Here is a 25,611-nt window from a genome sequence, read left to right as displayed (position 1 = left end):
TTAAAATATGAGGCATCACCTGCTTGCTTCTAAAGGTAAGCATGGAGTACGGGGGAACAGGGCAGAGGGACACCCAGCGCAATGCAGACAGAAAGGGGCTGGAAGCCAGGAGGCAGAGCCTCCAAGTTGCAAGGGGTCAGTAGGGGTCAGTGAAGCAAGGGTGGCCCTGGGCACAGTCTGGGCTGTGGTGTAATGGGGAGACCGTGGCGTGTTATGGAAATGGTGACTAGTCTAGCATGGCAGAAGTGTGTGAGCTCGGTGCAGAGTGGTGTGACAGGCAGGGAAGGATGACATCACAGGAGGCCTTACATGCCACTCCAGGGAGGTGATTTACAGAGAAACCTGAGCGATTCTGCCCTTTTTCAATATTGTGCATATGAGCACTAGTAAAGTAACAGTAGTTTTTAAATCCCTTACAGTAAGCAATATATCGTGTTTTGGCAATTTCCAAACTTACTAGATCACTATAATTTTCAGAATCTTAGAACATGAACCATACACATTTGAATTAAGACCAAAAAAAATCAATTATTTCTGCTGAAAAATGATCATTTAACAAAAGCCAAAAGGAAATTAAATAGTAACGAAACATCACAAATGTGTTTGAACTGATAGGACTGGATACCAGCTAGCTCAGGGACCCATGGAGGTTCGTGTTGATCTGTGGGCCATGTGTTAGTGCTACCCTCTGGCCAGCCCTCCGCACCCTCATCCACTGGGCACCGCCCAGTGGCTCTCTGAGGAAGGGTGCACTGTTCTCAAGGGAATTACTCCATAAATGTATAATATTTCCCTGAAACATGTATCAAAATAAAGTTAAATCATGAAAATAAGTGGGCTTTTTGTCAAAATAAGTTTTAGAATAAATGCCCTTTTAAGGGCAAAGTAACTTTGCCCTTAAAAGCAATTAGTATACAATGTGTCCACCAGCAGGATGCTTCCCAGATGATGGTCATTTTGTCATTTAAAAAAGTGGACTATTTAGATCTTACAGAAGATACGTACATGTGTAATTATGTCAATAGTATGTTAATAGGATTTGTCTGTGGGTGCAGAATAGGTTGTTTGCCCCCCTTTTAAAGTGAAGCATGGACTTGGATGTGCAGACATATTTTCTAGCTTATAAACTATTTGGGAACATCACAGAAACATTAAATGTTGAGGTGGAAGTAACTGTTAGACACTTGATATCTGAGGATTTAGGTGTAGATGTGTTACACAATGGAAAACTTTGGGGAAACTGAGAGTTTGAGTTCCAGTTTGAGGGCGGTCAGGGCTGGGTGAGAGGGAAAATCCAGGGACAGCTTTCTCTGGATGCTCACATGTTGAGTTAAATATGGCTTGGGAAGCCGGTGCCTGGGCTTTGGTGTTAGGGACGAAAGTCATCAGGGACAGTCGGCACTGCAGGCTCTACGCAGGCAGGGGAGAATCCAGGCACTGACTCTAATGTTTGTTTTTGTTTTTGAGACGGAGTCTTGCTCTGTCACCCAGGCTGGAGTGCAGTGGCACGATCTTGGCTCACTGCAACCTCCACCTCTCGGGTTCAAGCAATTCTCCTGCCTCAGCCTCCTAAGTAGCCGGGATTACAGGCACACACCACCACACCCAGCTAATTTTTTATATTTTTAGTAGAGATGGGGTTTCGCCATGTTGGCCAGGCTGGTCTCGAACTCCTGACCTCAGGTGATCCACCCGCCTCAGCCTCCCAAAGTGCTGAGATTACAGGTGTGAACCACCACACCCAGCCAACTCCGATGTTTTGTACATTTCAGTCCAGTTGTTTATTTAACTTTTTGAACATGCACACGCTTACATTTTTCATTTGAGAACATGACTAATGAGAATTGCTGCCTATGTTTTGATGGCATGGTTTCTTTTGTTTTTTACCTAGTAGCAGTTTTGTGCAATGACTGCTCCCCTCTCCCTCTTCCGTAAACCTGGCGCCTGACACCTAAGCTCTGAAACACTTCCCCATTCTCTGCCAAGTCCAAGGCCAGCCTGGCTCCCTGTGGCTTTGTGTTGTCTTCGGATAATTCACCAGTTCTCATAAGCTTTACGTTAGAATCATTGTGGGGTTCACAGAGGGTCTTTGGTCCTTCATATTCTCCAGAATACGAATACGTCCTCCTCGTCACCGTTACCCTTGCTAGACCGTGACAGCCGAGCATGATTTAACTGCAGCCACACCGGAAGTGCATTCTGTAGACACACCCGCTGTGCCCTGGGTTGAAGTGCCCCTCACGGTAACCTGACGCTCATGATTTATAAATGGGGCCGCCTGTGTGTCTCATGCATTTAAATTGCTTCACCTGCCTGAAGAAGGGGGGTGGCATTTGAGCAGTCAGTGCCGTTCCCTGCTGGTTTCATATCACCTGGTTTTCAGCACTGCTGCTGCTTGTGGGTCAGGGCCTTCAGAGGGTGACAACCTTGGACAAGCCTTAACAAGCCCAGCCATGGCTCCTGTGGGTAGAGAGCTGAGCGTGGTCACCTGCAACTTCACTAGGAGACGAAGCAACAAACCCAGTGCTGGAGAGTCAGTTTCGGTTTGCAGAGTGCCTTCCGAGAACCTGCTAGGTAGCGGGCGCGTTCCTGTCCTCGGGGAAGGCAGACCAGCGCGCGGACACACATTTAAACAGCCAGTATCATGGTCACCAAGGGGGACGGCCGTTCCAGGCTGGGGAGCAAAAGCTCACAGGGACGTAGTCCCGGGAGGTCGAGTCCCGCCGGAGCCTGGCTGTGCTGGGAGGAGGGGCCGGAGCGGAGCGTGGAGGTGAGCTGCGTCCAGCTTTCCTGTGCCAATGCGACACCTCTCCAAAGCCTGTTGTCATCAGTGTAGTTATCAGGGAGGTCACCTCAGGCCACCACCACAGCCCTGACAGGGCCTAAGGGTCCTCTCCTGGCAGCGCGCAGGAGAATATCCCAGGTCAGGCAGTCTGCATCAGGACCTGGCGTAGGTTCAAGCTGGCAAGTAACACTGCCTGCTCACCTCTGGACCCTCCGCTGGTGCACACGGAGTGCTGGTGGGGAAGCCAGGCCACCCGGGACGCTGTTTGGGTGGAAAGATGCTAAATGTAGTCACAGGAAAGGGAAATGTCAAAATGGAGTAGCAAATAGGGTTCAAATTGCCGGCCACGAGCAGGGAACAAACACGGACGCCCCTCTTCCACACTGGCCAGGAAGCACACCCCGCACCCTTCAGTCCTAGGAAGAGCCCAGGCTGGGCCCACGAGGAGGTGGCCTCTCTGTCTCTAGAAACCAGGGCTCCAAAGGGAAAGGTGACCTCCTTGAGGTCCTGACGGTGAACGAAGAATCTGAATTGGAGGCCAGCACTTTTCCTTCAAACCAGGCTGCCTTCCACCAGCACCAGCAGGCTAGGGCTGAGGTTTCCGAGGGACGAGATGTGAATTAGGCCTCAGTGGACATAGAGAAGAACAGTCCCCACTCCCTCAGGTGATCGCTGCAGGTCCCGATGCTGGCGATGATTCACTAATGGTTTATGCCAACAGTGAGCTGTTCAGGATGACTCAGTTCTCATGAAAGCGTGGTGGTGATGTTTACAGACTTCTGCAGATCAGGAAACGGACACTCAACAGAGCTAGTAGATGGCAGAGCTGGGATTCAGACTCGGAATTCAGCCTCCTCTCAATCATGGGGCCCTAGTGCTGGTCTCTGAAGGCCAGCTCAGCCCGGAGTCAGGTCCAGCCAGAGACGCGCTAGACCTGCCTAGCCGAGGCCCCGCAGCAGGGAAAAGAGCACCCAGCAAAACGGGTGCCACGCTCCACAGCCGTTTCCCGGGCGCCTGCCGTCTTGGGCAGAAGTGTCATAAAGGGAGATATTGTTAGACGGTTTTTAAATTTCATTTTATTATTTGTTTATTGTGAGACAGTCTCACTCTGTCGCCCAGATTGCAGTGCAGTGGCACTCTTGGCTCACTGCAACCTCTGCCTCCCGGGTTCAAGCAATGCTTGTGCCTCAGCCTCCCAAGTAGCTGGGATTACAGGCGTCTGCCACCCCGCCCGGCTAATTGTTTTCTATTTTTGCTGCAGGTGGGGTTTTACCATGTTGGCCAGGCTGATCTCGAACTCCTGGCCTCAAGTGATCTGCCTCAGACTTCTAAAGTGCTGGGATTACAGCTGTGAGCTACGGCACCTGGCTGTGTTTTGTTTTTGTTTTTTAATTTTTAAATACCCAAGATCTTTATTGATAAACTGAAATAGTAACCATCAGTAAGAATTCATTTTTTCCTTAATTTCCAAAATCTTGCTAGTTTTAACTTAATAGCATTCTCAAGCCACGTCTAAATCAGTGTGTGGCAGGAGGCAGGGTATAATGAATGAATGTCTGCAGCCCAGCTGTGTGCTGGAACCAGCTCATCCTGGCTCCTGATAGCCAGCTTAAATTTTCAAGAACTTTGCGGGCTGGCGGTTAAACACATCCATTGTGAAAAAAGTTACACGCTTGCAGTTGATTTAGGTTAGCCAAGTTAACGCGCACTTAGCACTGCTAATGCCCGACTCCCTTTCGCCTTGGTGTGTCTGCTTGCTGTACCTGCGGGGCAGAGGTGCCGCTCAGCGCTGGCTGCTGCTTCTCTCAACTCCTGTTCAGCGACATCACCTCAGCAGCTCGAGATGGGGCGGGGTGGTAGCGTCTACACCACGGAAAGTGGCAACCACTGAAAGGACACTCCAGTCCAGCCCAAGCTGGTCGTGAGCGCTCACCTGGGAGCCACTGAGTGTCTGTGTTCCCGTTGCAGCTCGTGAGCGCTCACCTGGGAGCCACTGAGTGTGTGGGTTCCCGTTGCAGCAGCAGCATTCCCTGTCTTCACCTGAGGCCTTGGCGTGACCGTTCCCTGCTTGGGCATTTGGGGTGTTTCTGGCCATTTGTTATAATCAAAGCTATAAACAGCAGCATATAAGGGTGGCAGCTGGATTTCCCCTCTGTCCCTAATTCAAACCGTAAAGCCTTATAGCTGAAGGGGACATTTGCTGTCATCTTGTCCAAGCCTTGGACATGAACCAGCCCATGGCCAAAGCATGGCGCGCAGAGTAGCGGGGCTGGCGTGTGATGGATTGTTGAGGTTCCCCAGCCCCATGTGTGGGAGCCTGAGGGGGGTTCCCCCGCCCCCTCCAGTCCCTAGCATCTGTATGAGCTTAGGCAGATGATATAATCCACTGGAGGCTCAGCTTCACCCCTGAAGACCCCTTCTGTAGGCCGGCGGGAGAGGTGAGATGCAGAGCCTGAGTCGGGCACTTGGCGTGTGGGGCCTGGCCCCACTGGAATGTGCTGTTCCTGCCATTTTCACTGGGCCTGGGCCGTGCTACGTGACCTGGAGCCTTGGTTACCCGGACACTACCTTCCAGTGCCCATGGAGGGAGGAGAACCTTGGTAAAGAACTGAACTGGGGTCTCCTGATCTCGGGCCGTTTGCCCTCATCAGGCGCTGTTGAGAGGTGACCGACACTTAGTGTCGCTGTGTACTGGGCCTTCGCACACTCAGACCAGTCTCATGTGGCAGTAACTTCCTAGTGGGATCCGTGGCTCGGTGCCGTGTGGGGAGAGTGTTTCTACTGTGCCTGTCAATACAGTGGGCTGGGCAGGGCCCACAGTGGCTCTGTGTCTGATGGGGGAGGGTCCCCCGTGGTCCCTGGGTCTCTGCCTGCACTTTGGCTCAAGCGTTCTTTGTCTGGAAGATGCCAGGTGGCCAGGTGACCCGACCACTCAGTGCGGGTCCCAAGATGCCAGCCGTCCACCCACCTGCTGTTGCCGGGTGCTCCCCCACGTGGTATCTGACCCTGGGTAGCTGCGCAGCCCTCTTGGAGCAGCCCCTCCTAATGTGCCCTGTTCATCCAGTGGTGACCTTGTGATCCAAGCCTTTGACCTCGGGGACTTGGCTGGGCATCTGGTCCAGGGAGTACTAGGTTGGATTAAACCGGCCTCCTCATGGTCCTCCCCCCACCAACTTGCAGTGTGGCCTTCACGGGGACCTGCATGTCCCAGCCCAGGCACCTTTGAGGGGTCCCTGCTGCCTCTGGCGCGAGGGGCCGCGCTCTCAGCCCAGAGCCAAGGCCTTCCCAGCCTGGCTGCCCCTGCCCTGTCTCCAGTGCTCCTTCCTAAACTGTGCCCTTCATCCTACCCTCTGCACCCATCCCGGAACCTGTCAGGTCCTTTCTCTTCCGGGGTGACCTTTAGCCCTAGAAACGTGACCGAATGTGGCTTCTCCCACACTAGTGTTCTTTGCAGAGAGGGCCTGTCAGGTGCTGGTCTTTCCCCCCATTTTACAAGGGAGAAGACAGAGGCCGGGAGGGGTGGGGGAAATGCCTCACTGGGTGTCACACGCTGTTGCCACCGCCACCACAGCGTTCCCAGAGCAGGAGGTGCTGCCCCAGCATCCGCATTCCTGGGTCCCCGGGTGGGGCAGGCCTGGTTCCACGTCACTGGGGCCGTCATCAGTGCCCCGTTCCCAGTTTGGCTGGCAGAACGCACTCACCACGCCTGTGCCACGTGCCCTTTGGCAGCATTTCTCTTCATTTCTTCAGAAAATGGACAGTGTCAGCACTGCACTTCCCTGGGCAGGAGACTTTTCAGGGGGCTCATTCCACAGGAAGATAGTGTCAGGTGTAGGTGCCAGGGCAGCGGCCGGACTGTCCCCAGGCACAGCGTGAGCTCAGGCAGCAAGGCCGGGCGGCAGAGGCGGCACTGGCCTGAGCGCTGCTCCTGGCAGCCCCCCAGCCACCAGGGCCCTTCCTCCCCTGCTGCTTACCCCATCCTGGAGCTGGGCACGCCTGGGGCTTCAGACCTTCACGTGGCCACCAGAGCTGCTGTCTCAGGACCCCTCTCCAGCACAGCTGTTTGTCTCCAGTACAAGGACTGTCCTGTGAGAGTGCAGGGCCCTGTTGGCCGTGCTGGGAACCCTCGGCACCCGCACGTCTCCGCGGCCGCCTCCCTCTCTGCCTTCTGTCCTAGGCTTTCTGATGGAAGGGTGGGGGTTTCAGGAGCGGCCCTGCCTTGTTAAGATGGGGTGCTCTGACAGCACCTTTAACTTTAAAGAACTCCAGGGCCCGTCCCTGACAGCCACAGCGGGTCTTATTTGAGTCAGTGATGCAGAGACAGAGGCCTGTGCTTCTTCAGCTTCTGGGAAACCTACTTCCAAGAGGCTACTCACCGGGCCGGCTGTGTTGTGGAAAATAGTCTAATGCGGCCTCTGACATGTAATTCATTTACCGAGAGTAAGTAGACTTGCAGAGAACTTTCTTATCGCCGTGTAATGGTGCTGTGGTGTTGTCCTTCCAGCATTTTGAACTCCCTGCCCGTGGACGTCATCAGAGCACCACGGCCTCGGGAGTGCAGGCAGGGATCTAGTGTCTGGCGCTGAGCTGTGTGCGCCACGTTCTCCTTTAATCTCCATAATGGCCACCTTTCCCAGCGTGCCCCTTTACATGCAGGGCAGCACGTTCAAAGCCCAGGCTGCTCCAAAGTCCCGCAGCCAGAGTGGGATGGGCTGCAAGCTCAGAGCTGAGCATTTCTGCTCGGAGGCCATGTGGCCCCTGCTGTTGGCCAGGCTTTGGCTGTGAGGGAGGTGCAGATAGGGAAGTCTGGCTCATCACCCAGCGGGTCTGTTGTCAGGGCCCACTTAGCACGCGCTGGAGTGGCAGCAGGGTGTCTGCCATGGGTGGAGGCTGTGGTCTGCAGGCACCGTCACCTGCCACGTGCTTGTTGAGAGCCTCCTACAATGTGGTCCTGGATGGTCCCGCTGCCTTGAAGCTTATGGCCTTGACAAGGGAGTGCCTGGACGCCAGGGGAGCTGCCCCTACCCGGGGAAGGCACTGGCCTGACCCTCCCCAGTGGCCGTGGCTGAGGTTCTGAGTGGGATGTGAGCCTGGTGTTTTCTAGAAGAGGAGGTGGGGTGGGGTGGGTGGCTGGAGTCTGGTGTGGAGAGAGAAGTGGCCTGGCATGGGCTGTCCAGCCAGTAGGTAGGGTAGGGTCTTGTGGGCTGCAGGCAGGAGGCTGGACTTTGAGGGCACTGGACGCCGCGGCAGGTGTAAGCAATGGGTTTTAGGTGGTCACTCTGGCTGCAGGTGGTGGGTGGGTTACGGAGGATGAGGGGGGAACCAGGGGTCCGTTGGAAGCCTGCCATGCTCACAGAACTCTGCTCCCGAGAGTGCAGCTTTCAAGGGCACTAAGCAGTTATTGAGTGTCAGGTAAGGGGGAAGATAGAGTACTTCCGGCAGGGGCAGCAGCATCTGCGAAGGTCCCATGGGCGGGAGGAGCTAATGGGAGACAAGTGTATGGCGGGGATGTGCGGCCGAGGAGGCAGCGGCACCTGGCGCCAGGTGGGCTGTGGGGTGGGTGGTGTTGGTGCCCGGGGTCCTGTCAGCATGAATGGTGGGTGACAGAGCCTTTTCTCTGAGTTAAGGGACCCCAGAGGAGGTCTAGATATGAAGCAGCAGATCAAGAGATGGGTTTGGGGTGTATTGAATTAGAACTTTCCTTTCTCTCCTCCAAGGCCTGGGGTAGCTGTTGGCTTCTGGAACTGAGGAGGCAGCTGAGGGTGTGGCCAACTTTGACCCCTGAGCTTAGCCAGGGCTGCAGGACATGGCCTGACCTGCATTTTGTGCTCTTCAGGAAGCTTCCGGAATCTCAAGCCAAAGGCCATACGGTTGCTTATACAGCTACGATAACATCGCTGTGTCATCACAAAGATGTTTGCTTGTTGCAACATCTGTTTTAAAGAGCCATGAGGATGGGTGGCTGTGCTGATAGGGCAGAGAGCAGCCCATGCTCCAGCCACGGGGGGTGCCTGCCTGAGGAGCTGGCCAGCGAAGACAGGTGCCTGCCAGTGAAGACAGGTGCCCACAAGCTGGACACAGGGGTCGGCCCTGAGACAGGACAGCAGCTGCTGAATGTTCCCGCTGGCCTTCTGGAGCGTCAGCGTCCTGCTTGGGTCTGGCCAGGGGCCTCTAGCTGGGCCGTGGAGGCGCCCCTCCTTGTTGAAGAGGAGAAACAGTGACCCCCTGGGAGTTGCTGGGAGGCACCTGGCACAGGGCGGCAGGGGCAGCATCATCTCCCGGGAAACCAAGCCCAGCCTCAGGGTTGTCCCGTCCAAAGACCCTTCAGAGTCCACTGAGGTCAAATTAATGGAGTCTTCAGAAAGGTTAGAATGTTCAATTTCAAAACTGCTGCCTCCACCCAGATCATTCCATCTAAAGCTTGCAGTGAGCCACAGCCTCTCGGGCACCCAACAACTCCACTCCGCACAGCTCTCCCCTCAGGGCTCTGCCTCACCCTCTAGAAATGAGGCGCTGGGTCCTGGGTTTCAAGTTTCAATTCCTCCTCTCCTACAAAAGGCCAAAGCCCGGGAACTTATTGTCCCCGGCCCTTCAATGCCAGATTCTCCTGCAGGGCTCGGGGAGCCGTGGCTGGCACTCCGGGAGGGGCTGGGTGGGCCGTGAGTGTTGGAGTGGGGAGGCGGCACATGTGAGAACACTCAAGGTGCTGCTGTCCCCTCCACCCTAAATGACAGGCCTGTTTGCAGTAGGCTCAGGAAAAGCACCTGAGCTTGCCCCTCTTTTCACCCCCTCCCTACCTTCCTGTGGCTGTAGTGGTTCTGGAACATTCCATGCAGCTGTGAGGCCCTCGCCAGCACAGAGCCTCAGTGTCGGGGGACCCAGTGCCGGTGGCCCTTCCCCTCTTGCAAGCAGGTGGCCCGAGCCCTGGGGGCCCGGCTCCCCCAGCCCAGTGTCTTTCCTGTCTGGGGCCCTTTAGAAGTGGCTCCCGACAGCGTTCCTTGACTTAAATTCATCAGAGGTCACTCAAGGATGCTAAGCCTTTCCCACACAGGACTTGTGCTCACGAGTTTCACCGCACTGTGGCATTTGGTCCCAGCACACAAGCATATCTTGATGTGGAAGCTTTGTCCATTGAAAGAAAGAATGCAAGTTCCTGTTCCCATTGCGGATCTTTTGTTAAACATTTATAGGCGACTTTCCCACTCCTTGGCCCCCCCACCCCCCGCCAGTCTCCCCCACCAGAAAGTCCCAGTTTATCACACACGGCACTGTGAACGGGAGCCGCCACACGTGACCCGAGCGTCGCCCGTGACCTCACACAGCCCGCGGCCCAGCGGTGACACAGTATTTCCTGTGAACAGGGAGCCTTCCGGGTCCCACCATTGTTGTTCAACTTTTCCCTGGGAGAAAAACAAAACTTATTTACTGGGCCCAGCGTTGTGTTTGTTTGGAGCCGGGCTGGGAAATGCCCCGTCAGAGGCGTCCCAGTGGCAGCCCCCTGCTGCGAACGGGGGAGACCGAGTTCTCACCGCCGGGGACGTCGGAGCAGGATCTGTGAGGCAGGGAGGCGGCAGCTGTGCCCTCCCAGGGCCGTTTTGAAGATAGGATGAAAAATGTTTATTTTTCTTGCCAAGATGCTTAAAACAAAGGGAGCTGTCCCCTGATACTCGGGACCACCCACTCCTGCAGCCCAGCTCTGTGGGCACCCGGCGGGCGTCCCGTGGCCGTGCTGCCTCAGGTGCTGGGGACTGAGATGGAGTTGCTGACTTCCTGTTGGGCTTGAGCTTTCCTTGCAGCCTGTAATTGACTTTTAGGCCGACTGGGGAGGGAAGAATGAGACGCAGACACTGCTGGCCCTGTCCCGGCCCCCCGGCCTGTCTCTCCATCCTCGGCCTGACCTGCTCATGGTGTCTGCGGCCTTCACCCCATGACCACTCTCGAGGGAAGCCTCCTGCGACCCTGGCAACCCTCCTGCTCTGGCCAGATTCTGGATTCCTCCAGAGGGGACAGGCCAGCACCTGGGGTGGCGCCAGGCCCACCAAGAGGTTCAGCAGCGACAGCTGTCGTTGGGTGTAGATGCTTGGTGCCAAGGCGCACCACCCCTTCCAGGGAAGGCACATGGGGCAGGGCACCTTGTGCACCAGCATTGAGAGTGCCCTAGCAGGAGGCCCACGTGCTTCTCACCGCACTGAGCATCGTGGGTGGGAGGCACAGGCGGTGGTGCCACAGTGGGCTCTGTGTCTCCACTGATCCCCTTAAAATGTGCCAAGTGCCAGTCCCGACATGTAGACTTGGGGTGTCCAAGCAGTGGGGAAAGATGGAGAGAGGAAGCCCCACAGTGTCTTGTTGAGGATTGGAACACGGCCCCTGACATCGCAGGGTGTAAAGTTAAAATCACGATGTCAGGCCACGAGGAACGGTCAAAGGCTTCCAGGCACAGTCCATGGCAGCTGTGTGGTTTGAGGGGCTGACCTGGGTCCCAAGGCAGGCCAGCCAGGTGTAGGGGTGAGTTCGTGGGAGTCAGAGAGAGGCGTGGGGAGGCCTGACCTAGGGCTGGGGGCTGGCAACACAGGAGAGACCAGGGCCAGGGCCGCACGGAGGCTGGGGCAGCTGTGGGGGCTATAGGAGTCAGAGCTGAGGGCAAAGGGGAGGAGGCTTGCGGGTGGAGGTGCCCAGGGAGGCCTGGGGCCGGGTCCCCCCAGGCTCTGGAGGGGCCTGTGGGGCAAGGGTGGAGAAGCGGCCTCCACAGGAGGACTGGGAGCCGAAGGCCTGGCCCGGGCCCAGCGGTTCCCCCCAGTGCCTTGTGTCTTCTTGTCTCCCGGGGTGAGAAGCCTCCCTTCCGGGTTGGGGACGGCTGCCTGGTCCAGGGCTGCTCCGGACCCAGTGTCTCCCCATCTCCCAGGGTTGGCAGCACGAAGGCGGGACAGGCCTGTGCACGCAGCGCCTCCTCTAGATTGGGTGAGCTGGGTCGCACCTGCAGCTCCTACCCACCCTCCTGACACCCAGCCAGCGCTCAGGGCAGAAACCAAGTAGGAAGGTAACAGCTGGAAGAGGGAATGTCTGGGTTTCTCTCTTGGCACCACTTTTAACCCGACTGTTGGCCTTCGTTGACGCAACACAGGGTGGCTAAAACTTGGATAGGTAACTCCACTCTGCCTTTCTTGAAGAACCCACAGGCAGAGTTAGGGCGGAGTTAGGAGATGGGGCAGGAATTTCAAACCCTCATGTTAAATAAAACCATGAACATTCTCAGAGGAATATAACAGTGTAGTCTATGACACATCATTCACAGTGTCTAGGATACAACTCAATGTTATTAGACATTTTTTTTTAAAAAGAAAAGGCGACCGTTACTGGAGGACGGCAGCAGTGGAGGCTGACCCACGATGATGTCACGTGTCACATGGTCAGATGGGTGTGCGTAACTACGCCCAAGGACAGAAAAAACACTCAGAATGGAGAGCTGGGAGTCCCAGCAGAGAAATGGAAGCTACAGAAATAGAGCTAAGTGGAAATTCTAGGTCTGAAAAATACAGTATCAAAATAGAAAATGAACCAGATGGGGTTAACAGCAGATTGGAGAGGACAGAAGAGTCAGTGGACTTAATGATATGTCAATAGAAATGATCATATAGAGATTAAAGCCTGAAAAAAAGAAATGAAGAATGTTCCAGGAAACAGAGGCACGATCTCAAAGGTCTGATGTCTGTCATGGGAACCCCAGAAGAAAGGAAATAGAGAATGGGATGTAAAACCTTTGCAGGGGCAGGTGCAGTGGCTCATGCCTGTCATCTCAGCACTTCGGGAGGCTAAGGTGGGCAGATTGCTTGAGCTCAGAAGTTTGAGACCAGCCTGGCCAGCATGGCAAAACCCTGTCTCTACAAAAAATACAAAAATTAGCCGCCGGTGTGGTGGTGCACACCTGTACCCAGCTACTCGAGAGGCTGAGGCAAAGAATTGCTTGAATCCGGGAGGCCGGAGGTTGCAGTGAGCTGAGATTGCGCCACGGCATTCCAGCCTGGGTGACAGAGCAAGACCCTGTCTCAAAAAAAAAAAAAAAACGACAACCCACAGCTTTGAAGTAAGACATAACGGGATGTTCTCTAAACTTGGCGAAACGTATAAATCTACAAATTCATAAAGCTCCAGAAAGCCCAACCAGGATGTGTGTCCAGAAATCCCTGTCTAGGCTTGTCATTGTCAAACTGCTGAAAAGCAGCAGTAAAGAGAATCTTTAAAGCAGCCAGACAAAAAAAAGATCCATGACATACAAGGGGACACTCATGGGAATCACCACAGCCGCCCTGTCAGAAACTATGGGTTTCAGAACACCGTGGATCACATCTTCAAAGATCTGGGCTGGGAGGAATTAACCCAGAATTCTGTGTGCAGCAAAAATATTCTTCAAGAGTAAAAGTGTAATAAAGAGAGTTCAGACAGAATCCAAGAGCATTTGTCAGCAGAAGCCCCTCCTATTAGAAATGCTAAAAAAAACTACAGAAAATCCTTCAGGATTAAGCGAAGGGCTATCAGATGAAAAGTCAGAGTTTTCAGAAAGGAAAGAGGACTGCTGGAAGTGGTCAAGTGGTTTGGTTCAGGTCAGCTAGTGTTCAAGCCCTCTGTGGGTCACAGGTCCCATCAGGTGTCAGACTGGGGGGAGTGGTGGAGAGAGGAGTGAGCAGCTACGGCCCTCTGGGGGCACGGTCTCTCGTGAGTGCGTGTGGGTGGCCGACGTGGCTTCAATGCTGTGTGGAAAACGCAGGACCTAGCGTGCCCAGGGTTGGCGGGGGCCTCCTGGGTGGATGTCCCCCAAGGAGTTTGAAAAGTGACAGCAGGAGGGATTCCCAGGCAGGGAGGTGAGAACCAGCCTGCTGCTACAGGAGACACCCAGAGCCCTTCTGGGTGCCCAATCCAGAGGAGCCAGGACCGCACACAGGCTCTGCAGCTCTGCGAGGGGCTGCTTGGCACGGGTCTGCCGACGTCTATTGGTACAGTCTGCATGTGGTGGGAGTAATAACTGCTTCCCATTCTTTCTGAAGTTTTGAGTGTTGCACCCTCTGCGTAGTTTTGATAAAGAGACTTTTCTGAGAAATAGGCTTCCTGATGGATAATTATTAACAAGGGCAGGGACTCGGTTCCGGTGCAGCTGAGGAACCCAGGCCTGCCATGTAAACTCACCCATCCAGCGGACACGCTTCACAGACTTCTCGTTTCCTGCAACATCAGTCCTTTCTGCTGACTTCAAGTAGGAATAAAATTCACCCTTCCTGAAGTTGTGTGCAGTGCAAAGGTCAAAGCAAACACCTTAGATTCTGGGCCGAATGCATAAATACTTTAGTGGGCACATTAGCTATAATTTTGAAAGGTGTTTCCCTCCTCCTGTGAAAATGATTTCCTCCTCCCACACAAGTTTATTTTTCTTGCTAGTTCAACACAATATTCTCAATGGCTTTTGGCAGTGTAAAATGTTAGCCAGATGAGCCGCTGGCGTGCCAAGCACCTTTATTTTGTAAGGAAGTGTTTTACTGGCGTACAACGTGGGGAGAGGGCGCAGATCTCAAGTCCCCTCCGGGATGAACTGGCACCACGTGACTGGAGCAGGGGCTCCCAACCAGATCAAGAACAGACACCCGACCCCGCTTCAGCCACTGCCCCCTGCCAAGGGCAACCGGCACCCGAGTTCTTACAGTGGAGAGTCCTTTCCGCGCCTTTGGACATCACACAACAGGCGTCAGAGGTGCATGGTCGTCTGTGTGGCTGCTTCGCTCAGCTCCGTGAGTGGGCTCGTGCGCACGGCTGCACAAGGCGGCCGCTCGTTCCCATGCTGTGGTGCTTGTGACTGTGCCGACATTGTGTGCCTGCCTGGTTGGTGATGGACACGTGGGTTTCTGTGATAGGGAGGCAGCGTGTAAACTCAGGGACAGAGTTTGAAATCAGGTAGCCCTGGGCTGGAATCCTAGCTGTGTTTCCTGGGGTAGATTGCCCAACCTCTCTGAGCTTCAGTTTCCCTGTCTACAATAGGCACAGTATTTCCTACCTCCCTGGGTGGTCAGGAAGGAGAATGTGAGTGTGACAGGTGCCATCTGCAACCCCTTGGCTCCAGCTGGAGACACTCGTGGTGCATCCCCCCGCCCCCACTCAGTAGCCACACAGAACAGCCTTTTGCTGGCTGTGGGGACCCTCTGCAGGACCCTCTGTGGTACATTTTCAGCCAGTGAGGTCCAGAAGTCATGGGCCCTTCCTGCCTCTGTGAAGCTGCAGTCACTGGCCTGCTCTTGTAGACTGTCTGGTGTCGAGGGACAGTGGCCCTGTGCCTGCCACCCTCAGAGTGGCCGTCAGCAGCCCCGAGGCCCTGGACAGCACCAGCAGTGTGGAGGGGCTCTCAGCCCTGTGTCCAGCCCCGGGCGGGGCGCCCTCCATGTGCCTGCAGCACAGTCAGCGTGTGCTGCCCCTTACACTGGGGCCCATGCAGGTGGGCCCACTGGGGCCTGGCAGCTTTTCTCCGACCACTTGATGCTTCCAGTTGGGGCCAGGTTGGTTTCAGGTCATCCGGCCTTGCAGAAAAAGGGAAGTCTACCCCGTGGGGAAAAACCTGGGCAGGGGATGTGCGCATGCGTGCATGTGCGCAGAGGCGCCTGCCTGCCGCGGGGCTCCCAGGCAGACTGTGGCAGGGCCTGGCCAGTGCCCGCGTGTGCGACGGCTCCGTGTCCCTTGCAGGCCTTCCGGAGCAGTACTACAGCCTCACCTGGTTCCTGAGCCCCATCCTCGGCCTCATCTTCACGCCCCTCATTGGGTCTGCGAGCGACCGGTGCACCCTGAGCTGGGGCCGCCGGCGCCCCTTCATCCTCGCCCTCTGCGTTGGCGTCCTCTTTGGCGTTGCACTTTTCCTTAACGGCTCTGCCATCGGTAAGTTTCTCGGCCACACCTGGCGTCCTCACAACACAGACGGGGTCCCGGCCCTGGGTAGCCCCTCTCAGTAAAAGCTGAATGGTGTTGAATATTCAGGCGGGGACCCTCTGTGGGCCTGGCTGGGCTGCCGGGGCCGCCCCGGCGGTGACCACCCGTGGCGGTGACCACCCCTGGCGGCGCCGAAGCCGGCCCCATGTGGGAAAGCCGGAGGAACCTGTTCACAGGGAAACGCTTCCTGTTGTGATCATTTGTTTTTAATGCGTATCTGACACCACGTCCTGTTTCCAGCATTCTTTCAGAAATTATCTTTCTTTTTTTGTTCTCCTTTTCTTCGACTTGGTGTTAAAATGTCCAGAACCTGGTTTGATGTTTGTGTTTTGCCTTCTTGGTGGTTGTTTTCTTTTGAATTAAAGCAACTCTGTGTGGGAAAATAGTTTTTGCCTTGAGGGCACCCATCAAAACTGTTAAAACATTTTCCTGGCAAGAACTTTTTGAGACAGAGGAGCTTAATCTGTGTTCTGAACTACAGGAACTTGCCCCAGGTCTGCACTGACGCGGAGGGAGCTGAGGGAGTTGAGTGGCAGGAGGAGAGGCCCCAGGACGCTTCTCAGAGCCTGAGTGGGCACTGGCCGTGGGGTGGGCTTCGTCACCAACAGGCGATGCCTCTGATTGCGTGTGGGGCTGCGGCTGCCCTGGTGCCTGCTGGGCGCGGAGCTGCCAGCCCGCTGCCTGTCCATGTCCCTCGGGAGCAGCCCTCCCCTCCCCACTATTACTGAGATGCAGCAGGAACAACGTGGCTTCCCAGGGCTGTGTCCTTGGGGGTGGTCCTACCCAAATGTGACCCAGATGGCAGGCAGCTTGGGAGCCCCAGCCCCTCTGCCTCGCAGCCATCGCCTGCCCATGGTCTGAGGAGGCCAGCAAGGACCACCTGGGCAGAAAGCCCTTCTCCCGTGCCTCCCACGGGGCAGGTGTGTCTGCGTTCAGGCCTGGGTCCCAGGCCCTGGCCCGCAGTTCCTCTCATCTTGTCAGGAGGGCACTGCTTGTCTCCCTGGTGGGAAGTGGAGACCCAAGGCGAGCCTCAGCCATCAACATTGGATTCAGGGTCAGATCCGGATTCAGGGTCAGACTCCCCTGAGGCAGGAGGGACATGGGTGGGGACAGCTGCTTTTGAGTGCTGGCAGCCCACTGCAGGAGGACTCGTAGGTGAGGTGAGGCCACTGGCATCTTTCTCTCCAGAGCTACGTCTACTGAACCCAGGCCGCCCCGAGAACTTGCGTGCAAAGCCCCCAGAGTTTGGGGTGTCATTTCCTTTCAGACCTAGAGCAGGCCCAGCGAGACCCCCTGCGCCTGCCTCGCGAAGCCTCATCAGTGTCCCCTGCGGGTTGTCTGTGGCATGAGCGCCTTTTCCCGTGGGCATCCGCACTACCATGTGTGGCCTTCTTAGCGACAGTGAGTTCGTGCTTCCAGCACAGCAGCCGTCCTCTGACGGCCGGGGTAGAAGGGTACATTCTTCCCCTTTCTGTTTGAAAAACGTCAAGGGCGAGTAAACCCTTGGAGGTCCGATAAACAGCTAACTGAATGGGGAGAAAAACCCTGGAACCCACGGAAGTGCGTGGTACAAAGTCCAACTCCTTTCCGCTGCTTCTGTGCCTAAGAGCCTCTCTCTCTTGCACAGGAAGGCTGGCATGGTTTTGTGGCCGTGCCCCTCCGCATGCCCCTTCCATGTGGCTGTTTGCTCTCAGGCCCACCCTGGCCAGTGCTTGAGGACCTGACCGCCCTCCCGTGTGCTCTGTGCAGGTCTGGCCCTCGGCGATGTCCCCAACCGGCAGCCCATCGGCATCGTGCTCACGGTGCTGGGGGTGGTGGTCCTGGACTTCAGCGCCGATGCCACCGAGGGGCCCATCCGCGCCTATCTGCTGGACGTGGTGGACAGCGAGGAGCAGGACATGGCCCTCAACATCCACGCCTTCTCTGCCGGTAACGCTCCCGCACCGAGGCTGGGTGGCCGGGGTCCAACGTGCCCGGGCCCGGTGTGGGGAGGGGACAGGAGCCTGTGTTGTCAGTGCCGCCTCATCAGGCTGCATGGAGGGTTGAGGCAGTGGGCAGGGTCTTAGGGCTGGAAGGTAACCAGGGGCAGCCCCTCCTGACCACTGAGCACAGTGGGGCCAAGGCACTGAGGAGCCTCAAGGGGCAGGAGGCCAGGCCTGCAGAGTGTGGCGTGCATGCTCGCACAGTGAACCCTCCAGCCCTGCACTGACCTTGCCCTCCAGCAGGGCAGTACTCCCATCCAGGGTGAACGTGGCCAGCTCCGTATGCAGAGGGAACGCCCTTCAGTGCAGAGAGGCGCACACTTGTGTCCATCCTGGGGTAGTCTGCCCTTCATTGATCAAGGGGCACTTCTGTTGGGTCAGAATTCTCAGACCCAGCGGCAGCTACAGTTTCTTGTTTTGTTTTTCCTACTGCTTTCTCCTTCTCCATCCCCTGACTCTTATCATGAGGGCAGCCCCGGCCCCCTGTTAGAGGGAGAGGCCCTCCCAGAGCTTTCCCCCTGTGGCCTGGTGCCACGGGCTCACCGGCTGCCGCTTCCTCCCACGCAGGCCTCGGCGGAGCCATCGGCTACGTGCTGGGTGGGCTGGACTGGACCCAGACCTTCCTGGGTAGCTGGTTCCGGACCCAGAACCAGGTGCTCTTCTTCTTCGCTGCCATCATCTTCACGGTGTCCGTGGCCCTGCACCTGTTCAGCATCGAAGAGGAGCAGTACAGCCCACAGCAGGAGCGCAGCACTGAGGAGCCCGGCGCCCTGGATGGGGGCGAGCCGCACAGCGTCCCTGCCTTCCCAGACGAGGTGCAGTCGGAGCACGAGCTGGCCCTGGACTACCTGGACGTGGGCATCGTGCGCAGCAAGAGCGACTCGGCGTTGCACGTGCCAGACACCGCGCTGGACCTGGAGCCCGAGCTGCTCTTCCTGCACGACATCGAGCCCTCCATCTTTCACGACGCCTCCTACCCTGCCACCCCCCGCAGCACCAGCCAGGAGCTCGCCAAGACCAAGCTGCCCCGCCTGGCCACCTTCCTCAAGGAAGCTGCCAAGGAGGACGAGACCTTGCTGGATAATCACTTGAATGAAGCTAAAGTCCCAAACGGAAGTGGCTCCCCCACAAAAGATGCCCTCGGCGGCTACACCAGGGTGGACATGAAGCCCTCGGCCACGTCGAGCTCCGTGCGGCGGCGGCGGCATGCGTTCCGCAGGCAGGCCTCCAGCACCTTCTCCTACTATGGCAAGCTCGGGTCCCACTGCTACCGCTACCGGCGCGCCAACGCGGTGGTGCTGATCAAGCCGTCGCGCAGCATGAGCGACCTGTATGACATGCAGAAGCGGCAGCGGCAGCGGCACCGGCACCGGAACCAGAGCGGGGCCACCAACTCCAGTGGGGACACCGAGAGTGAGGAGGGGGAGGGTGAGACCACCGTGCGCCTGCTGTGGCTCTCCATGCTGAAGATGCCCAGGGAGCTGATGCGGCTGTGCCTCTGCCACCTCCTCACCTGGTTCTCTGTCATTGCCGAGGCCGTGTTCTACACCGACTTCATGGGCCAGGTCATCTTCGAAGGCGACCCCAAGGTGAGTGCTCAGCCACCGGAGTGGGGCCGTTCTCTCTGCCCACCTGCGGCTCACTGAGAAGCTCACGGGCTGGGCCGGGAGGCCTCTCCCTCGTGCCCACGCGTGTCAGGGAGGCCGCATGGTGCCTCCTGTGCAGGTGAGGGACCCGCGGCAGGCAGCCGCGCCTCTGGGAACTTGGTGGGGGCCATCTTGGGGTCACGGGGTGTGTGTTGCAGTGAGGCCTGCAGTGAGCAGTCGTGAATGCTAATTCTGGCGTGAACGGGGTGTCTGTTACTGTGTGTCAGATGACCCCAAAACGGCAGCTAAGATAATGGCCTGCTGTTGACCATGCCAGGCTCATTAGCGCCTCTTCTGGTCCCCGTGGTAACGGCTGGGTCACACCTGTGGCTGCGTTTGCCAGGAGAACCAAGGTGCCCTCAGCACACGCTCGGGCCTCCTGTCTCCATACGGTCCCTCCCTTTCTGGTCCTGTCTGAGCTGCTCCATACAGTGGCTCCGAGAGGGCCACGGCGGAGGCTGCGGAAGCATCACTTCTGCAAGTCCAGACCAGCCCAGACTGGGGACCGGGGAGCACACAGAACACTCCGCCTCTTGCTGCGCTGGCAGTCACATCACAGACCATTCGTGGTCTGGGAGGCATGGAAATGCTTTACAGATAGCAACCGACTTGGGCTGGGCTCTCCTCCTGGATGGGACTTTCCTGTCACCGCTCTTAGAATGAGCAGCCGGCCAGCAGTTCCCATGGGAAATACGCTCCTGGCCTGGAGGGCCCAGCAGACGCCCTCGTCAGCCCCCGTCTCATTTCCGGAACAGGCCCCCTCGAATTCAACCACCTGGCAAGCCTACAACGCCGGGGTCAAGATGGGCTGCTGGGGCCTGGTCATTTATGCCGCCACTGGTGCTATTTGTTCAGGTAAGAGCTCCCCAAGTCAGGTCAGCACTCGCACCCCAGAAAACTCTCAGCGATTAGAAATGCGGGCGAGAGAATCCTGCACCTTAGAAGCTGGGGCCATCAGTCGTACCGACTTCTGGGTCCCTCAGAACAGGGCCGCCCCTTGGGGAGAAGCATCCACATTCCCATTTGCTCATTTTAGGGAAAAGGCCGCTGTGGCTGTGGGCTGGCACCAGGAGCAGTGTGGTTCTGAGACCCCTTTGGGGCCTGTCCTGCTTGTGTGGTCCCATGATGCTGTCCCACGTCAATGGCGCCTCCAGACACGCTGTCCCTGGCCCCAGCACTGGAGGCCTGGCGATCAGAGCGGTGGAGGCGCAGGGCCCAGGCACGTTTCACCCTGAGGGATGGGGCCGGGCGGCAGGCTTCCGTCCTGCAGCGAGGCTCACCAGGAACCAGGGGTAATTGGCTCAGGGGTCTCTGAGCCGAGTGCAAATCAGGCTGGCCCGCCTGGACTCTGAACATGGGGAAGGCCAGCTTCATTTCGGCCTGAGCTGGATGTGAGGATGGCCAAAGTAAATGCCTCTTGGTCAGTGGCAGCTGGCGCACTGGTAAACGGCGTTGCCACCACTTGAACAGAGGAATTCTTAGCAGAGTGCTTTCCCAGAGGAGGTGCCGTCTGAGCCACCACATCAGGAAGGGTGAGGGAAGAACAGAGTGGTGCCCATGAGAAAAACCAGCAAAAATGCGCGTTCCCGAGGCAGGACTGTCCACTGCTGCCCACATCAGGAGAAGAAACCATCCTGGGTGTATGGCCAGAGAAGGCCACTGAGTGGGCCCAGATTGGCCTGGCAGGGCAGGGGGCCTGTGGGAGCTGCAGGAAGGGTGGGGTCATGGGGTCTGGGACAAGGAGGGCCAACTTCTGTCCGTGGTGCTGGAGCCACTGGGCATCCCAGCGGGCCCGTGAGCTACAAACACGTGCCGGAGGCCTGTGCCAGCTGTGCCTGCCTGAGCGGGTCTGGGTTCAGCTGGAAGGAGTGGAGGTCAGGGGGACGTGGTGGGGCGAGGGGAGGGATGGTGGAGGGAGCCTGACAGGAGCCAGCCACCTGCCCACCGTCCTTGTCCCTGTGCCCCTCTCTGCAGCCCTGTTACAGAAGTACTTGGACAACTATGACCTGAGCGTCAGGGTGATCTACGTGCTGGGGACGCTGGGCTTCTCCGTGGGCACAGCCGTGATGGCCATGTTTCCCAATGTCTACGTCGCCATGGCCACCATCAGCACCATGGGCATCGTCTCCATGAGCATCTCCTACTGCCCGTACGCCCTGCTGGGCCAGTACCACGACATCAAGCAGGTGCGTCCACCGTAGCCCTGAGAGCTGCGCTCCAGCCTCCTGAGCGCCTTCTCTCCACACAGAGCAGAGCCCTGTGCTTCCCCAGGGGGGGCCTTCATGACACAAATGGCCCTCCTCCCTCTCCGGTTCTGAGATGGCCCCTTCCAAAGCCCACAGAGCCACCACCTGTCCCTAGTCGGTCCCTGGCCACAAAGGGTCTTCTCCTTCAGCTGCCCCCACCCTCCAGCACCTCCCAGAGGCTTCTGGAGGCAAAAGCACTGTCCCTGCCCCTTTGGGCCCCTCAGGCCCAGTCACGTTTCCCCAAGGGGGATGCTCCAGCCCAGCCTTGTCCACTTGGATGGGAGGAAAGCCACCCAGGTATGCCTAGACTTCCTGGTGGCCACATTTAGAAAATGAAAAGGCCAGTGAAAGCCATTTTCATAGCATATTTTATTTAACCTGGTGTATCTAAAACATTATTTCAACATGTACTCTACATGAAAAAAGTCATCGTGACACCTTACACTCTTGCTAATCGTCAAAATGGTGTGTATGTTACATTAGAGCACATCACAGATGAGACGAGCTTTATCTCAAATGCTCGGTAGCCACAGCACAGGCAGACTCTTGGCTCTTTCTGGACTTTATGCAGCTGAAACATCTGGCTTCCACTCACGTGCTTGCTGGCGGCAGCACGGCCAGCCTTTTCATGTCACAGTGTGTGGCCGGATGCACCCTGCTTCATGAGCCTTTGGGTGCTTCCAGGTTGGGGCCATCACAGGTAGCACTGCAGGAACGTCCCTTGCCACAAACACCTCCAGTTGTGTCCGTGCTCTTGGTTGACAATCTCCTTGGAGTAGATGTGGTGTGTGTGGTTTGAGGTAGGGGTTCATGACTTTTATTTTTTCCCCTACATAAGGGTGTCTGCCCAGGTCATGACCCAGCGCTGCTCCCCGCCCCTCTGTGCAGTGCCGCCTTTGCCATAAAGTGGGCTTCCGTGTAAGCATGTGTTTCCGCTCTCTTCTCTTCCGCTAGTCTGTCTATTCTTGGACAAATGTCAACTGTCTCAAACTAGCTTTATAATAAGTCCTGAAAACTGGTAGTAGAAATCCCTCAACTTTGTTCTCCTTCAAGATTGTCTTGGCTATTTTTAATCATTTATTTGTCATCTAAATGTTAGATTTAGCTTCTGGGCTTTTAAAATTAAGAACAAATTACATGAGTCAATTTGGGGAGAGTGAATGACTTTGTAGTATGGAACTTCCTAAGTGTGACATACCCTTCTATTATTAATCCTCAGTGCATCAGTGTGACATACCCTTCTATTATTAATCCTCAGTGCATCAGTGTGACATACCCTTCTATGATTAATCCTCAGTGCATCAGTGTGACATACCCTTCTATGATTAATCCTCAGCACATCTGGAGATTCTTCGGGCCATCTACTTACACAGCCACATCATCTGTGTCTAATGAGCTCTGTTTTCTCCTTCCTGATCCTTCGTACCTGTTACTTATTTTCCTTGCCTTCTTGGAATGGCTGGAACCTCCAATACTAAATACACAGAAGTGGTGTTTGCTCTTTCAAACTCAACAAGGGAGTATTTAATATCTTACTAGAAAGTATGATGCTTTTTTTTTTTTTGAGAGACGGAGTCTCAATCTGTCGTCACTCAGGCTGTAGTGCAGTGGTGCGATCTCGGCTCACTGCAACCTCTGCCTCCTAGCTACTCAGCCTCCTGAGTAGCTGGAATTACAGGCGCCTGCCACCACACCTGGCTAATTTTTGTATTTTTAGTAGAGACGAAGTTTCACCGTGTTGGCCAGGCTGGTCTCAAACTCCTGACCTCAGGTGATCCACCCATCTCGGCCTCCCAAGGTGCTGGGATTACAGGGGTAATCCCAGTGGAAGCCACTGCACCGAGCCCAGAGTATGATGCTTTAATTTGTGTTTTTCTGAGAATGTGTCCATTTCATCTGCACTTTCAAAATTATTAGCATTAAATTGTTCTCTTATGGTCTAATGTGATGGAACCTATAGTGATAACACCTTTTTCCTCCCGTGTTAGTTATCTGAGACTTTATTGATTTTATTTGTGTTTCAAAGACCTTTGACATCCCAGTCCTCCCTGCCACGTGTCCGCGTGTCTGCGTGCTTGTGCGTTCATTGCTGCCCTTTGCTGTCCCCTGCCTTCCGTTATGTCTTGGTTTAATTTGCTGTTGCTCATTTCTTACTCTGATTTCCAGCCTAATATTTGCATTTAAAGTCAGTTTCCCTCTACACATACCTTTGGCTGCACCATGCAGGTTTTAATGTTGTGTTTTCTTTTAAAAGATTTTTATAATTTTCATTGTGATTTCTATTTTGAACCATGAATTATTTAAAAGGACATTGATGAATTTCTGACATTTGGGCTTTTTCCAGTTGTCCTGTTGTTACTGATTTCCAGTGTGGCTCCTTAATGGCCAGAGAACATACCCCATGTGATTGCAGCCTTACAGTTAGCTGAGGCTTCCTTTGTGGCCCAGCACATCACGCGTGTTGGTAAATGTTCCATGTACGCTTGGAAAGAATGTGGGTCCTGCACCTAGTGCCCCGTCTCTGTCAGTGAGGTCAGCCTTGACATTGCTTAGCTCTTCTCTTACTGCTTTTGTCTATTTTATGAAAGGTATATTACGGTCTCTCACTGTGATTATGGTACACACATTTAAAGCTGCTTTGTTTTTTAGCTTCTTAGTGGACTGACCCTTTTTTCACTATCTCTAGGAAAAAGCCTTTGCGGAGATGCTAATAGTAGTAATATATGTACAGCAGCTTTCTTTTGTATCTTTGTGCAAGAAACACAAGTGAAACTGCTCACTCTTTCTGTGGGTCCAGCCTTTGTTGCACGTGGCCACCTGCAGTTATACTTTGGGAAGCATCAACCTGGGCTCTCCTGCTGGAGACCACCAGGGCAAGGGGGAGCCCGCCTGGTGGAGCCTGGCCCTGCCACCTCTCCTTGAGACTGGAGGCCAGGTTCCTGGGAAGCCCACATCCCGATCGGATTGACAGAGTTGCTTCCACGCCTGCCCTCTCCTTGAGCTAGAACTTCCCACCTCTCCCGCCTGCACAGTGCTGGGCAGGAGCTGGGGGTTGAGGGTACTCAGGCAGGAGTGGTTGCCAAGAGACTCGGTGGAAGACAGGTCATGTTTCCCGGCTTCTGGGTTAATACTCACAGTTTTGAAGCGCTGGTGGCGGCTACCTTCTCCAGCCACTCACCACCTCGTGTTTCCTCTCTTGCAGTACGTCCACCACAGCCCCGGGAACTCCAAGCGAGGGTTTGGCATAGATTGCGCCATCCTGTCCTGCCAAGTATACATCTCACAGATCCTGGTGGCCTCTGCCCTCGGGGGCGTGGTCGACGCCGTGGGGACTGTCCGCGTCATCCCCATGGTGGCCTCTGTGGGCTCTTTCCTGGGCTTCTTGACGGCCACATTCCTGGTGATCTATCCCGATGTGTCAGAGGAGGCCAAGGAGGAGCAGAAAGGCCTGTCTTCCCAGTTGGCCGGCGAAGGCGGGGCCGGCGGGAACAGCGAAAAGCCCACCGTGCTGAAGCTCACGCGGAAGGAGGGCCTGCAGGGACCGGTGGAGACGGAGTCCGTGGTCTGAGCCGCACTCCCGTTTATACACATCCTACCGGGCGGGCAGGCGGGCGGGCGGGCGGGCGGGTGGCGGGGCCAGGCCATGGGCGGGAGCAGAGACACCGCGGAGCCCTGCAGATGCTGTGGCCGACCCGGCAGTGCGGGCCAGAGCCCCTCCGCCCCCATAGCCACAAGTAGTCTAGGGTAGGTTTGAGCTACTAGGCAAATACCACACTAACCACTTTTTCGATAATTAAAAAAATCATTTGAAATATTTTTTTTAATTGAAAAAGATCTTTTAATTTCAGCTCTTTTATTCTGCAGGTATATTATTCTGCATGTTTTAAAATTATATAAAACATTTGTATAGACAATAAGCAATTTAGAAAAAATAAGATTTTGCATTTCTAAAATTATAATTGAAAACAAAATCTGACATTCTCTGCTATGTCTTA

General features: G+C 55.7%; 1 protein-coding gene across 5 annotated transcripts in view; it reads left to right on the top strand.

Annotated features, from left to right (window-relative positions):
• Window positions 1–25,611, top strand: part of SLC45A4 (solute carrier family 45 member 4) — a 97,932-nt gene that overhangs the window by 67,734 nt on the left and 4,587 nt on the right. For 4 of the 5 annotated variants that reach the window (XM_055287409.2, XM_063643588.1, XM_063643587.1 and 1 more), the window contains exons 3-8: window positions 15,503–15,691; window positions 17,492–17,671; window positions 18,292–19,313; window positions 20,126–20,225; window positions 21,345–21,556; window positions 24,819–25,178. In XM_055287409.2, the coding sequence (XP_055143384.1) occupies window positions 15,503–15,691; window positions 17,492–17,671; window positions 18,292–19,313; window positions 20,126–20,225; window positions 21,345–21,556; window positions 24,819–25,178 (2,063 nt within the window). The remainder of the gene's footprint in view (window positions 1–15,502; window positions 15,692–17,491; window positions 17,672–18,291; window positions 19,314–20,125; window positions 20,226–21,344; window positions 21,557–24,818; window positions 25,179–25,611) is intronic. The other variant, XM_063643589.1, reaches the window with a different exon arrangement.

This window comes from Symphalangus syndactylus, chromosome 7 (genome assembly GCF_028878055.3).
Source record: "Symphalangus syndactylus isolate Jambi chromosome 7, NHGRI_mSymSyn1-v2.1_pri, whole genome shotgun sequence".
Taxonomy (NCBI): domain Eukaryota; kingdom Metazoa; phylum Chordata; class Mammalia; order Primates; family Hylobatidae; genus Symphalangus; species Symphalangus syndactylus.
The sequence above is the reverse complement of the archived record's forward strand: the minus strand, read 5'-3'. Positions and strand labels throughout refer to the sequence as shown.